We start from the raw sequence: 14,864 nt of genomic DNA on the forward strand, positions 1-14,864 counted from the left end.
CAGGTTGAGGTTTAGGGTGTAGGTTTGCTCGCTGAGCTGTAGGTTTGATATCCAGGCGTTTCATTACCTGGCTAGGTAACATCATCAGTGGCGAACTCCAAGTGAAGCAAAGCTGTTGTCTCCTGCTTTCTATTTATATGTTTCTCTTGGATGGGGTTCCTGGGGTTTGTGGTGACATCAAGCTAGTTAGATAAATTTTCTGTTCAAATCTTATGAACACTAATTTCAAAATTTTTAATTGACCCAACTTTATGGGGTACCTTTTCCAAACTTCCACTTCCCTTTGATCATTGAAGTTCTTAACATAAGCCCTGAATGGCTTGCTTTAATTTTCATGTTATATCCCCTTGTTCTGGTCATCTGTCTCCTGTGTTCAGACTTATTAATTAGGATCAGATCAATAATTCAAATAAATCATCCTTCAATCTTCTACAGTGAAGGAAATACAAGTCTATTCAATGCATTTTAAGCCTTTTAGCCTGCTATCCTTTTCAATGATGATGAATGCTTTCTGAGAAGTGATCATAACCGAATGTAATTCCGTTATTTCATTATCTTCTGCATGAGTATCTAAACTGTAATCCAGACTAGCAAACCTTGGTGTTCCATGAATTGTAGACAGTATTTTTTAAGAAAGACAGTTTTTTCATTATTTAAAATCTGTAAACAAAAAAAAACTTTTTGTACATATCCAACATGGTAGTCACTATTGAAGACCCCCATGTTCACTCTTACAGATAACAAACTGAACAAGGTTTTTTTTTCCCCAGTTACAATGCCATAGAATCAGGGATGGGTTACAGCATAGAAAGAGGCTGTTTCGTCTGTACTGTTCATGCTAGTCCTCTGAAAGAACAATTCACCTTGTTCCACTCTCAGGCCTTTTCCCTATATGTCAAATTATTTTCCAAAGCAAGCATATCGATTCCTATGGATTATGCTCTTGTGCAGTAAACTCAGGAAGTAGCCATTTGATAAATTAAAAATCCTGAAGGTGGAGGCCATTAAGCAATTTGATCACAAGTCAGCAACTTATAGGATTTTAAGGCTGCAGTGTTTGAAGCAAATTTCATTTGTGTATTTGAAAGATTAATTCAGTTGAACAATGTATTGTGTAAGATTTTTGAAAAGGCCACACTGGAAAAAAGTAATAATTGCAGCATGGTATACATAGTAGACCTACAATGTACTGATTTTGCAGCGTGGTTCCATTTGACAAAATACTGGAAAGCAGCCAGTCCTTTAATTTATACCAATAAAAGTAGAAGTGAGACTAGCAGCTGCAGTCACAGTTTGAGTAAAATGATGGAAGTTTTTAGTTTTCTGTTTTCAGCGCTATTAATTGGGATCTTGATAACAGCTCAACCAATTATGTTGAAGTGGGAAGTATTTAAGGTTTGTCACTGAGAGTAATAACTTATTTAACATTAATTGTTTCATATTTGCATAGCAAAAAGTGACTTTTTGATTATAGCTTCTAAAGCGAACTCTTAAGTTTAACGTTGAACTGGAGATCTGTAATTTGGAGGAACTGGTGTTGGACTGGCGTGGGCAAGGTTAAAAATCACATAACACCAGGTATATAATCCAACAGGTTCATTTGGAGGCACTAGCTTTCAAATCACTGCTTCTTCAACTGATGGTGTTGTGTGATTTTTGACTATGGAGACCTGTACGCCATATTTAATGCATTTTGTGCACTTTTGATATAATATAAAGGACTATAGATTTGTCCATTGTGGATATACAGGACTGGTAAAGTTTATCCATCAACAGTTATCACTTTGAAAGCCATCAATAATAATGTTATCAGTTGTGCTGTTTACATTGTAATTTTAAAACTTCTCTGATGAAACCCAGTGAACTTTGCAGTAAGATGTCATTCATAATATCTATATTTTAGCACGGAGGAATATATGTCAAGCGAAGTGCCAAATTCAACGAAAAAGCAATGGCTGATAAACTTGAGCAACAGATAATAGTGGGCACTCCAGTAAGTATTTCAATATGGTTTATGTTTGGCAATATTAGATAAATATTGCTTAAAGTTTAATTTTGTTTTTCTATTTTTGTAAACTATGCTCTAATGGTAATTGATCTTGAATGACATTTTATCTTTGAAATGGTTGCACCGTTGGTTTATGACCTGATCTCAGAACTTCCAAACTTTTTAACCAGTTGCTTAGACTATTTTTTGGTGAACTAAAATACATTGTCTGTATTTGCAGTATGTAACATAGCAGGACAAGGGAAAATTTAATTCTGTCACATGGGTGTAGTTTCCAAGAATCGGAAGTCCTGTGAGTTGTAATGTTTTTGAGGATCAAATGCAATTATTGTTCCACCCCTGTTTGAGATATTAAAGCAAGAAAAGAAAGGAATTTGACCAGAATTGTTTGTGTTTGGGATCATTATATCATGAAATTCTCCTCATTAGTGGATTCAGTGTGGTGCTGGAGATGTAATACTTTAGTTATTTTAAACATGGTGTGTTGCCAATGCCTGTGTAAATTTCCCATTTTACCTGGAGAACAGCAATTAGTGGAGGGAGGTGAAATCTCCTAGATGGACACCATTGCTTTGATATTACTTAGTTCCAATATTGTATTCTATGGAGCAAATAGAGGTTTTGGGGGGATTATTGGACCTGGAGGTAGCAAAATATGCACATGGTAAATGATCTGAAGTTAGTCCATTGGCTGCTGGAATACATATATATTAGCATTTAGGTATCTTGTCATTCTCACATGCCCTTTTCAGGTGTCCATCACATTTTGAGGTACAGAATTGTTGGAATTGCAGTCCTTATTGGCGATCGTTGACATTTTCAGAACAATGCAATCCTAGCTCAGTTGGTTGGGTGAGTAGTTGATAATAGGAAGAGCAACTGCAAAGCATGAGTTCAGTTCCCACGCTGGGTCAAGTTGCTTTGAAGATCCTGTTTAATTACAGTTGCTGCCAGTTATAACACTCTGAGGGGGAGCTGTAGTGACTTTCCAAACTCTGCATCCAATCCTTTTCTTACTCCATCCTTCCAAATCTTGTGCTTCTCACAGTCTAACCCTTCCCCAACAAGACCAAAAGACTGTTTTGATTGCCTGAAGTATGTCATATTTCCTGAAAATGAGATCTAGTTCTAAGGGAAAATAGCACCATTTTGCAGAAAATATTTATTTTATTACTATGTAGTAACATCAGTAATATGCTGGTGAGTTGAGGGGAAAAAAAAGCAGAATCTATCCCTCTGTTAGCCTTTCTGGACTCCTTAAAATCTTGGGACCCATGTTTCAAAACCAGTCTTTTTGACTAGTGAGGCTAACCAGCTTTGTGTGACTTGATTGGAAGGTTCTCAATCTCAAGTCACTTTACCTGTATGGGCCTGCTCCAAATTTATTGCATAATTTCAAATGTGAGATTAGACAAGTTACTTTGTTTAACCAGTAATTGATTGCAGTATGCTGGCAGTATGTTTCAAAGCTGCATGTGAAAACAACCTACATAAGTCACTTTTTTAAATGAGCCAATTTTAATAGTTTTGTTTTTCCTCTTAAGGCATATCTTGTGATTTTCCCAGAAGGAACCCGTTACAACCCCGATAATCCAGAAGTGATTGCAGCAAGTCAGGCATATGCTCGTAAAGAAGGTGAGATTGCATTGTTTCTTTTAAAAAAAACGACAAAAATGAAGCAGCATAGTGCTGTTATCTCTTGGATTTGTATTCAGATTTAGTCCAGAGGAATGATAGCACACTCCGCTGATCTTTTGTAATGCTTCTCAAAATTTCTCATGATAAACTCATTGCTAGTTGCAGCAATGACTTGACCTTGACAACTCGATCCTTCGAGGAGAAAGTGAGGACTGCAGATGCTGGAGATCAGAGCTGAAAATGTGTTGCTGGAAAAGCGCAGCAGGTCAGGCAGCATCCAAGGAACAGGAGAATCGACGTTTCGGGCATAAGCCCTTCTTCAGGAATGCCCGAAACGTCAATTCTCCTGTTCCTTGGATGCTGCCTGACCTGCTGCGCTTTTCCAGCAACTGGATCCTTCTGCTTCCATTCTAAGTGTTTCTGTGGCGAAAAGGTGATGTCCTTGCATCTAGTTGGGCAACACAATCTTTGGAGTTCTGGGTTGTGACTGCAAAGAATCAGGATATGAAAGTGCATAAATCCTTAAAAATGGATAGAGATATGCAAAAAATATCAAAAATTGAAACTTGAAGGTCCCATTGAGATAGTCTGGATACAAAGAAAAGGGTTTGTAACAAGTAACTATATTTCCAATACTTTTAATGTAAAAAAGAGAATTAGAAAGATACAATACAAATTTGCAGACATACCTGAAGGGGATATCTAGTCAAGCTACAGAAAACTAACCTTACAACCTTACAAATCGGTACTTCTGATAAACTGGCAAAATTATACACGTGAAATAAGGAAAATTTACTGTATTATCTTGATCTCAACGATATCCGAGCAATCAGCTAAGGGTGCGATTGAGAAGGCTCTCTGCTGTAAGTTTTATTTAAAGCGAAGTTGCATTATTATTTAAATATAATAGTGATACTGATACACCCTGCATAATGTTTCTATTACTTGGTGTGCATTTTTATATTGATTATGTGGACTTCTTGATTAACCAGTGCAATCCTGGTCCTATTGATGCTGGTTAATAAAAAGTTTGCTTTATGTCACTCGACTGAGGCATTAAATGAAGAGACTAAATAAATTATTTTGTTGGGAGATGATCCCAAGGTAAGTACGTGTTCTTAAGATAAATATATGGACATAGGGTTTCCATTATTCATTTGAAAGCAGGAAACCAGCTTTAAGTTGAATGCTAATGGGAACCATAACTGGGTGAAAATGGGATGGCTATGATAAAAGCAGCCCATGTGATGACAAGGTGTGGGGATGGGTAAAGGGTCTGGAAGAAGATGCTCAGGTTCTAAATTATTGAACTTAATATTAGGTCCTGACAGCTGCACAGTCCTCAAGCAGGAAATGAGATGCTCCCCTTCAAGTTTGTGCTGAGCCTCACAGGAACACTTCAACAGGCCTGAGACACCCATTTTGTCCAGGGAGTACATAGGTGTCTTAAAGTAGCAGGCAACTATAAGGTCAGGATCATTTTTGTGGACAGAACATAAAGACTGCTTTGTGTTTTCATACATTCATAAGTCCATAAGATATAGGAACAGAATTGGGCCATTTGCCTCATCACGTCTGTGCAGCCGTATGCTCAAGGCTGATATGCTCCTCACCCCATTTTCCTGCCTTCTGTCTGTATCCTTTCAACCCATTACCAATTAAAAATCTGTCTAACTCCTCAAATTTACTATATCCCAGCATCCACCGCACTTTGGGGTAGCAAATTCCACAGATTCACAACCCTTTAGGAGAAGTAGCTTCTCCTCAACTCGGTTTTAAACTTGCTATCCTTTATCCTAAGACTATGACCTCTTGTCCTAAAATGCCCCACAAGAGAAAGCATCCGCTCCACATCTATTTTATCCATATCTTTTTATCATCTTGAATACCTCAATTTGATCTCCCCTCATTCTTCTAAATTTGAGAGAGTATAGGCCCAAACTGTTCAATCTCTCTTCATATGATCAACCCCTCATCTTTGGGATCAATCTAGTGAACCACTGAAATGCCTCCAGTGCCACTATGTCCCCCCCTCGAGGGGATCAAAACTGTGTGCAATATTCCAGGTGTGTTCTCACCGATACCTTGGATAATTGCAACAATGCTTCCTCACCTTTATATTCTGTTTCTCCAGCTGCTAACATTCCAGTCTCTTTCTATATTATCTGCTGTACCTGCATGCTAGTTTTCTGTGACTCATGAACAAATGCACCTAGATCTCTCTGCAATGGAGCAGCTGAAGTGACTCCCCATTAAGATAATAGGTTGCCTTCCCTTTTTTTGGATCCAAGTGCATGACTTTGCACATATCCATATTAAACCCTCTGTCACATTTTGGCCCACATTCCTAACCTACCTATATCCTTTTTTAAGGTTCTTATTTATTCATTGCCATTTACCATCCTGTCTATTTTTGTGCAAATTTGGCTATAGAGCCTTCTATCACTGTATCCAAGTTGTTAATGTAGATGGTAAATACCTATGGTTCAAAGACTGAACCATCTGGCACCCCACTAGTTTTACCTTGCCATTCAGAAAAATACCCATTTCCCTTGACTCTGTCTTCTATCCATCAGCCAGTCCTCTATCCAGGCTAATAATTTGCTCCTAATCCCATATGATCCAACCATGTGAATTAACCTTTTCTGTGACACTTTATCAAATGCCATCCAGAAGTCCAGATAAATTACATCTAGAACATCCCATTATCCACTTTGCTTGTTACTTTTTCGAAGAACTCTGGCAAATTAGTCAAGCATGATTTGCTCTTCATAATACCATGCTGACTTTAATGGATAACATTTTGACTTTCCAAATATCCTGATATTGTTTCTTTGATTCTAACACTTTCCCAACAACAGATGTTAAACTAATTGATCTCTAATTTCCCATATTTTGCCTCCCACCCTTTTTGAACGAGTGTGTTTAATTAGCCATTTTCCAATTCTCTGGAACCTTTCCCACGTCCAGGGAATTTTGGAATATTTTAATGAATGAATGTACTATCTTGGCTGCCACTTTCTTTAATACCCGAGGATGTAGGCCAGCAGGCCCGGGGGCCTTGTCTGTCCTCAATGCTAAATAGTTTGCTTAGTGCCTTTTTCATTTCAATGTTGATTGTCCTAAGTTCTACAGTACCTATTGCCTCTGACTTGCCCATTCCAACAGGAATGTTGTCCACCACCATGAAAACTGAGGCAAAGTATTGATTCGGCATCTCTGCCATCTTAGTGTTCCCCACTATTAACTTTCTGGTTTCATCTTCCAAGGGACCAACGTTACCATTAGTGATTCTCTTTTCTTTTATATACCTATAGAAGCTTTTGCTGTCCTTTTTGATATTTTGTGCTAGTTTTCTTTCATAATTTACCTTAGCTCTTATTAATCTTTTGTATGCCTTTCTTTATGTCTGATAGTTTCCCAATCTTCCATCCTGCCACTGGCCTTTGCAATATGTGTACTTTAGTTCTTGACTTTATAGTGTCCTTGACCTCTTCATTTAGCCATGCATGTTTTTTTAAACCCCCCTCACCCCCCCTTACTATCTTTATTTCTCACTGGGATATACTTTAATTGTGAGGAATTGAGTAGCTGCTTAAACATCTGCCACTGTTTATCTGCTGTCTTACCATTTAGCCTTCCTGCTCATTCCACTCGGGCCAAATCTGTCCTCATGCCTCTATAATTTATTTTGTTTCATTCCAGAATACTGCTGTGGGACTCCACTTTCTCACCCCTAAACTGAATTTTGAATTCTGTCATGCTATGGTCACAATACTCCATAGGATCCTTAACTATGATGTCATCAATTAAGCTCTCCTAATCACACAATACCAAATCCAGAGGAGCCTGCTCCCTGGTTTTACCTCCAGTCTTTGAACAGGACACCACATTCTGCACAGCATTAAGGAGATATCTTTTAAGTTCAAGGTTAGTTACACGTATATTGAGTTTTTGATTTTTCTTTTCTATATACTGACTTCAAAAACATTTGAATTGGACATGAGCCCTGCCTATAAAACTGGCCACAATCCCAAATTTAAATAATGAGTCACTAATTTGACACAATTGCATCCATTCGGAAGGGTTGTTAAAATACGCTTTCTTCCATGAAATGTGCACACTCTTCTTTCCACAGTTTTCTAATTATCAAAATGAGACCAAATGCAGAGAGGCAAAGCCAAGAGTCAAGCATTGAAAGAGTTCTCTGTGTGCTGTACTGCAAAAAAAAATTGCTAAGAGATGTCTCAGCTCACTGAGGGTGCCAGAGATATGTTCACAGGCAAATGCCTAAATTAAGTTATGTATAACTTAAACTTGACTAATTCACAACTTTAAAATGCGCCAAAAAATAGCCAGGCTGATTGAATACATTAGCTTTGGTTGCATTAACAAAGGTATGGAACCAGGTGTAGTCTGCCTCAAATACAGCATGTTGGAGTTTATGAAGAAAAGTTAACTGGATGCTTTGATCCAGCAGGCAGTCACACCCTTTCAAAAACAAAAGTGCCATGGGTTTGGTCCGTGGTCAGGGACAGAAGGGTAAGAATACAACGATTTTCGTGCTTACGTGGATGCTCCTCCTACAGTCCAAGGATGCGCAGGTTAGATAGATTGGCCATGGGAAATGCAGGGTTTTGGGGATAGGGTTGTGGGACAGATCTGTGTGGGATGCTCTTTGTGGTCAGTGTGGACTTGTTGGGCCAAATGGCCTGCTTGCACACTGTAGGGTTCTATGATTCTACTACCTGATTTTCGCTGCAAGCCCTATTATTTGTGAGGGTTAAGAATGAGTTTATTAGTGTGCTGTAGCCAGATCAAAAATAGAACCTTTCCGAAAAACTAAATGAGAGGGTCACACGGTGGACAATATTGTACAAATCTGTGATACATATGGAATACAAAACCAAAAAATATTGCTTTGTTCTACGTTTGTATTGATAAGTGGTACTCACTATTTTCTATTGGAGATTTATTTTGTTGAATGAAGGACACAAGGTGAATCCTGATCAAAGTACTTGTGTGATAGTGAATAGAGGGCTACAGAGTTCTTGGAATTTTAACTCTGTTCTATTTTCTTTGGATCTTTCAGTTTCAAAGTTTCCCCTTAGTTTTATCTTGGTGCTGTACATGTTGAGTGAATGGAGGAAACATTTTTGGTTTGTTTATGATGGAAGTTTAATACGTTATTTGTTAAATGATACTGTGGCTTTTTTGTAAGTGAGAAAGCAAATTGCTCTTGTGTCTAATGTATATTTGAAGTTTTCAAGTGACAGTTCCTGGGTGTTGCAACATGTTGTAGCTTGTTGAAATAATGTCCTGATGCAGCTTCATTTGAGGGTGTGCAGATGGTTGTTTCTGTGTGACGATGCTGCTCCTTTAACAAGGTTATCTTGTTCTTTGGGGTTTTTTTCAGCGAGGTCGTAAAAGCCACAGACTCTGATAAGTCTAAGTTGAAGGGTTTCATGGCCAATTTGATGATAGCTAACAGATGCTGCCTCAGGAAAAAAAGCTTTCAAGCTTATAAAAAAATGCACTTGTACAATGTAAGGGAGTGGCCAGTTCGCCCAGCTCAGATTTTCTCTGATTATTCACTGAAAGCACTTCAGGCAGTTTTAAAAGCTGCTGAATACAAAGAAACAGGTCCAGGCTGATCCTCCTCTCTCTCTGACTTCCCTCCTGTGAGAGCTTGGGTTTGGCTTTACCTTTTGTGCCAAGTGGTGTTCATGAGGATTGTTGCAAGTATTGGGAACAGCATAATTAAGTTGAGATGAACCGTTGGGTTTTCGGATAGGTTAAGTAATTCTGTATTTGTTCTCTTTTGTTTGTGTTTCATTCAGTAATCTTGTAAATAAATTCTGTTTTGTTTAAAACTAATTGGTTTGACCAGCTGCATCAGCCCTAGGATATCTGCTTTACACCTGCTTAAAAGAACTAGCAAAGTTAGGTTCTGAGATACTTTCTTGAATTGTTTCGAAGGGGTCTACCATGGTCCATAACACACACTTTTATTAAAAAGACTTTCCTGCTTCATAGAAATAGCATTGGAACAGAAGCATGAGTTACCAAAATTTTAAGATTTTGAAGGATGATAAGCTAATGGTGGTTAGGGGTAATAGGTAAACTGTGGTAGTGAATGATTCAGTGTGAGCAAGAGAGTTTTGGTGAGTTAGTGTTTATGGACATTTCGAGGGCAGTTAGAAAAGCAATAGAATACCTGCTTTTTATTGGGTTGATCATTAGTAGATGAACCATGATGCATGCCAGGCAGAGGTATTAGGAGGCAAATTTTTCAGATGGAGCACATGCAGAGTTGGAAGCTGAACTCAGAGTCACATGAGATGTTGAAGTTGGTTGTATTTAGTTCATCCTGTGCTGTACATTGTGCTCATGGAGTGGAATCAGTAACAAAAATGTAGACTTTATAGCTTGTGGCCCAAAATCGCATGACAATCAGGCTTTGTGTCCACTGGCTAATCTGAATGAGAAACAATGGGATCGCCTTCCATCTGGGGTGCAGTAAGTGCTAAGGTCTTTGGAAGCCCTTAGTTTTCACAAGCTGTGGAGACATGCCAGTGATACGCTTACCAATTTATTCTCTCAAGTCTTATCCAAATGGAGTACCCATCGAAGTGAAACCTTTTAAGCTTATTCAGGATGCACCAGCAAAGCTTGTGGGTTTAGTGGTTTCACCTTAAGAGAGAGAGCTGAGCATCAGCACTGTTCGTCTCCTCCAAGCAAAGGCTTGCCAGGCGCCACTATTGCTTGCGCAGTGAGGGTACTGACTTGTGCAAAAGAGGTGAAAGTTAGTCTAGATTAAGAATAAATTAGTACTGTTAACTATGAAAAACAGCACTGTATGGCAGGATGAAGCTTCCTGAGTTCCTATGCATACGGGTATGCTCATCTCTGGTTGATTCGAAGTTCCCTAATGGCTCCTGCCTTGCCAGATTCTGCGATCTTGGCCCAGTTGCAATTTTTCCTCCATGGAGACAAAGAAAGGGAATGTGCACAGTGATGAAGCCAGAGAAGTAATAAGATGTCCCCAGTAAATAAGTAGGAAACATACAGAGTAGGACAGTTTAGTAATTTGTTGGATGATGTGGGTAGAAGCTATTGAATGGACATATTGTAATAGTGAGAGTTGTAGTTCATGAACCTTGGTGAGATGCGTATGTAAAAACAGACTTGGAGAGAACGATAGCACTGAGAGTGTGAAATAGCAAAGAGAAGATGGTGGCAGTAATCCTTGTGGAACACAACAGAGGCTACGGCAACGGATGAATGGACACTGCGCAACAATCAACAGACGACAGCGTTGTCTCCCAGTCGGAGAATACTTCATGACCTTGGACCTTCAGGTGACCGTCCTCCAAGGCAGACTTTGGGACAGGCAACAATGAAAAGTGGCCGAGCAGAGGCTGATAGCCAAGTTCAGTACCCATGAGGATGGCGTCAACTGGAACCTTGGGTTCATGTCACACTATAGTTGCACCGCACACACACACACACACACACACACACACACACACACACACACACACACACACACTCTCACTCTCTCTCTCTCTCATACGCTCACACCCTCTCACAGATACATACCTCTTTATACTCACATAAACACACTCTCTCACAAACACTCAATCCTCCCTGACCCTCACCCCGCTGTGTGCACGTACACACAAGTTTGTGAGGTGAATTTATACTTGCAGAATTACATTTTACTTTGCTCAAAAACTGCATGATTCCATGTAAGATTCTGTAAATCCGTTTTTTTTAGATTAGAATCAGTCTGACCATTGTGGCACAGACAGCCTCACATAAAGCTCACACCTTCAATACATTATCTGGGCTGACATGAAACCAATTGTTAAAGTTCACTTGAGAATGTAACCTTTTAAAAACAAGTTTTGTGATTTACATATGAAAGAACTGAAACCAGCAGGGTCATTCTAAAAGATGAGAGACATACTAAACAATCTAGGTCTTTTTCAATATATAATTTCAGTTACGTCACACTGTAAACTTTTGCTATAAATTCTGGGTCTTACAATCTTATTCTCCACAACAACCTGATGAAGAAGCAGCACTCTGAAAATCAGTGCTTCCAAATAAACCTGTTGGACTATAACTTGGTGTTGTGTGATTTTTAACTTTGTACACCCCAGTCCAACACTGGTGTCTCCACATCATCTAGCCACATTATCACCATGTTATCATCTCCTCTGGACACCACAATGCAGTACTGGCACCTCACAGACCACATTGTGGTGTTAGTACAATTTCACATTTTCCAGGTTAGCTGTTCATTTTCTGATAGAATCATTGGGTAACATCCACTACCTTCCTGCCCTTTTCTGTTCGTATAAATCCTGTCGATGGCAACTTGATTCTGAACCATCTGTTGACTTAAAGTCATCTGCAACTTTTATCGGGTTTCTGTGGATTTATACTTAAATTGCAAGGTTTCATTTGCTTTTACTAGCTTCTGAACCTTGGACATGTATTGAGTAATTTTTGTAACACTGCCAGTTGTCCTGTTGCTAATAGATGTTTACACAGGCTCTGCTTTCGATTTGTTGAGCATTGAACAGTTTCATTGATCACTTTGTGACACTTTTGGATTTTCTTGGCTCTAAATCTGTTTAATTCATTACAGATTTCAGTTTTGTGAATGAACCAAAATCAAATGCAAGCCATTGGTTAATGTATATTCAAAATACTACAATAAGAAATGAACCAAAAATGGAAATTAAATGAAGAAACTATTTCTGCATAGCATAGTTAAAACCCTGGATTCCAAACATTTTAAAATCGATTTTTATGTTGTAAGTTCTAAGGCTGAATTTGCTAATATCGAGTATAGATCCAAAGGAAAGCTTTGAGCCAGATATGTTGGTTGCAAGCTTGTAACCTCTCTAAACTTGCAGGGAAATGACAGTAACAATAAAATGTGGGAGTAGAAGTCAGCCATTCAGCCCCTTGAGTCTGTTCCACCATTAACTGAGTTTGTGGCTGATCTGATAACCTTTAACTCTGTTTTCCTGCCTTTTCCCTAAACACTTGTTTATCTTACTGGCAAAAACTCTGCGTCAGCATTGATTATACTTCATCACTCAGCCTTGACAGCCCTCTGCAGTGATGAATTCTGTAGATTCACAACCCTCCAAGAGAAATTCCTCCTCATCTCTATCTTAAATGTGCAACCCCTCTATCTGAGATTATGCCCTCTGGTCCTAGACTCTCTCCTGCATCTACCCTGCCCAGTCCTTGAAGAATCTTGTATATTTTCAATAACTTCACCTGCCCAAATGAATACAGGCCCAAACTCATCAATGTCACCTTGTAAGACAAAATCTCCTGATGTCAATCTCATGAACCTTCTTGAGGCTACCTCCAATGCCAGCATATCTATCAGTGCTAGGACCTCCCTTCCTAACAGTATTGTTATGTACCTAGACTCTAAGGACCTGTAATGGTTCTAGAATGCAGCTCACCATATTCTCCAAGACAATTTTGCATGGGTGTTTACAGTGATGGCTACTGAATGAACGAATAAAAAATAAGTGAGCAGTAGAGGGTTTTAAATGAAGGTCTCTTTGAATGATCAGAAAATATTCAGTGAATATGAGTGTAACTCACTATATCCTAATTACGTGCTCAGTTCCTTTGTGCTGGAAGTGAGCACTGTAATACAATTACGCAGTATTTCTCAGGTGCAACTGAATAAAATACTAGTCATAGAGATGTACAGCATGGAAATAGTCCCTTCGGTCCAACCCGTCCATGCCGACCAGATATCCTAATCCAATCTAATCCCACCTGCCAGCACCTGGCCCATATCCCTCCAAACCCATCCAAATGCCTCTTAAATGTTGCAATTGCACCAGTATCCACCACTTCCTCTGGCAGCTCATTCCATACACGCACCACCCTCTGCGTGAAAAAGGTATTGGCTCATCCATGCAAACTTGCCATGTTTTAATTAATACTACTTGTTTTATTGTGGCAAAGAGTATGATTATAACCTGACTAGTTTTAAATAAGCAATTTCCTTGATTATATATGCTTGTGCTCAATTGCAATGGGAAAGAGTTCTTAGTTAAGTTAAAACTGAAAGAGCTTTGAAGTAGAAATGTAGCATTATAATGCATTCTTACAAAAATGTGAAGGGAAAACATTATCATACCATATCCATTATTGCAACTGGTTTTTGGCATAAGTTGTATCCTTTAGAACTTTAGCATATTTAAGTCTACTCTGTTTTCATGTTATAGATTTTAGATGCTGCTACATAATCTACATATAGCTATATTGCTGGGATCATCAGTCTGATTTGAAATATTATCATTTATGGAAGGATTTAGCAATAGAATAAGGAGGTTCACACCAATTAACGGAAACTTGAAATGTTTTGGTGAATTTATTTTAAGTTTTGTAATTTGGCTTGAGAATTGATATAAATATCTCCAAATGTAATTGATAAAGTATAAAGATATTTTTTGGAATTTTGATAACTAGAATATGGATTCAGTAGCTCATGCCTTAGAGAAATTGGGATGCATCTGTGTGATTGGATTGATATTACATGAGTAAGGTCACAAAACAACAGTTCTACTCCAAACTTGGTTTTCACCGGTGATTCCCAGAGGACAACTGAAATGGCTAAGGCATTTCCATGAAAGATCATTGCTGGTTGTTGGGAGTCCGCACTTTTGTGTCAGCCAAAGTGGATAACGTTTATTCGGGGAGGCATCTTGAGAGACTTCATCAGGAATGCACAGAGGGTGAAGTTAAAGCACCTAAGCACACAAACCTCCAAACATCTTACCTACCAGACCTTTCAGGTAGTTTGCTGATCACATTTTGGAGTTATCAATCATCTCAGAGCCTCAAGCCGAAGTAGAAGCAAGTCATCTTTTATTCCATAAGACTATCTAAAATTAGCTCTAAGCTTACTGTTTAATTAGTGTGTTAAAGCATGTATGTACTCAGAAAATGAAATTGAACATGGCATTATGCTTTGAAAATGACCATGAATAACAATTGAAATCCTCTGTTTTGCCAATAATATTTGGCAATTTCATTTGTCAAACAAAACTTTTACCCAACTTGAAACTGTATCAACCGTTGTGCTATCCTTTTACATTTCACTCTTGCACACTTCCGAAGATAATATTTCATATCAATCCCATTATCCTAGAAATAGAGTAGGATC

General features: G+C 38.6%; 1 protein-coding gene across 3 annotated transcripts in view; it reads left to right on the top strand.

Moving 5' to 3' along the window:
- The window catches only part of agpat5 (1-acylglycerol-3-phosphate O-acyltransferase 5 (lysophosphatidic acid acyltransferase, epsilon)), a 103,582-nt gene that overhangs the window by 40,115 nt on the left and 48,603 nt on the right, over positions 1–14,864 (top strand). For all 3 annotated transcript variants that reach the window (XM_072560627.1, XM_072560635.1, XM_072560645.1), the window contains 2 exons: positions 1,904–1,993; positions 3,553–3,643. In XM_072560627.1, the coding sequence (XP_072416728.1) occupies positions 1,904–1,993; positions 3,553–3,643 (181 nt within the window). The remainder of the gene's footprint in view (positions 1–1,903; positions 1,994–3,552; positions 3,644–14,864) is intronic.

The sequence above is a fragment of the Chiloscyllium punctatum genome, chromosome 3 (assembly GCF_047496795.1).
Source record: "Chiloscyllium punctatum isolate Juve2018m chromosome 3, sChiPun1.3, whole genome shotgun sequence".
NCBI lineage: Eukaryota > Metazoa > Chordata > Chondrichthyes > Orectolobiformes > Hemiscylliidae > Chiloscyllium > Chiloscyllium punctatum.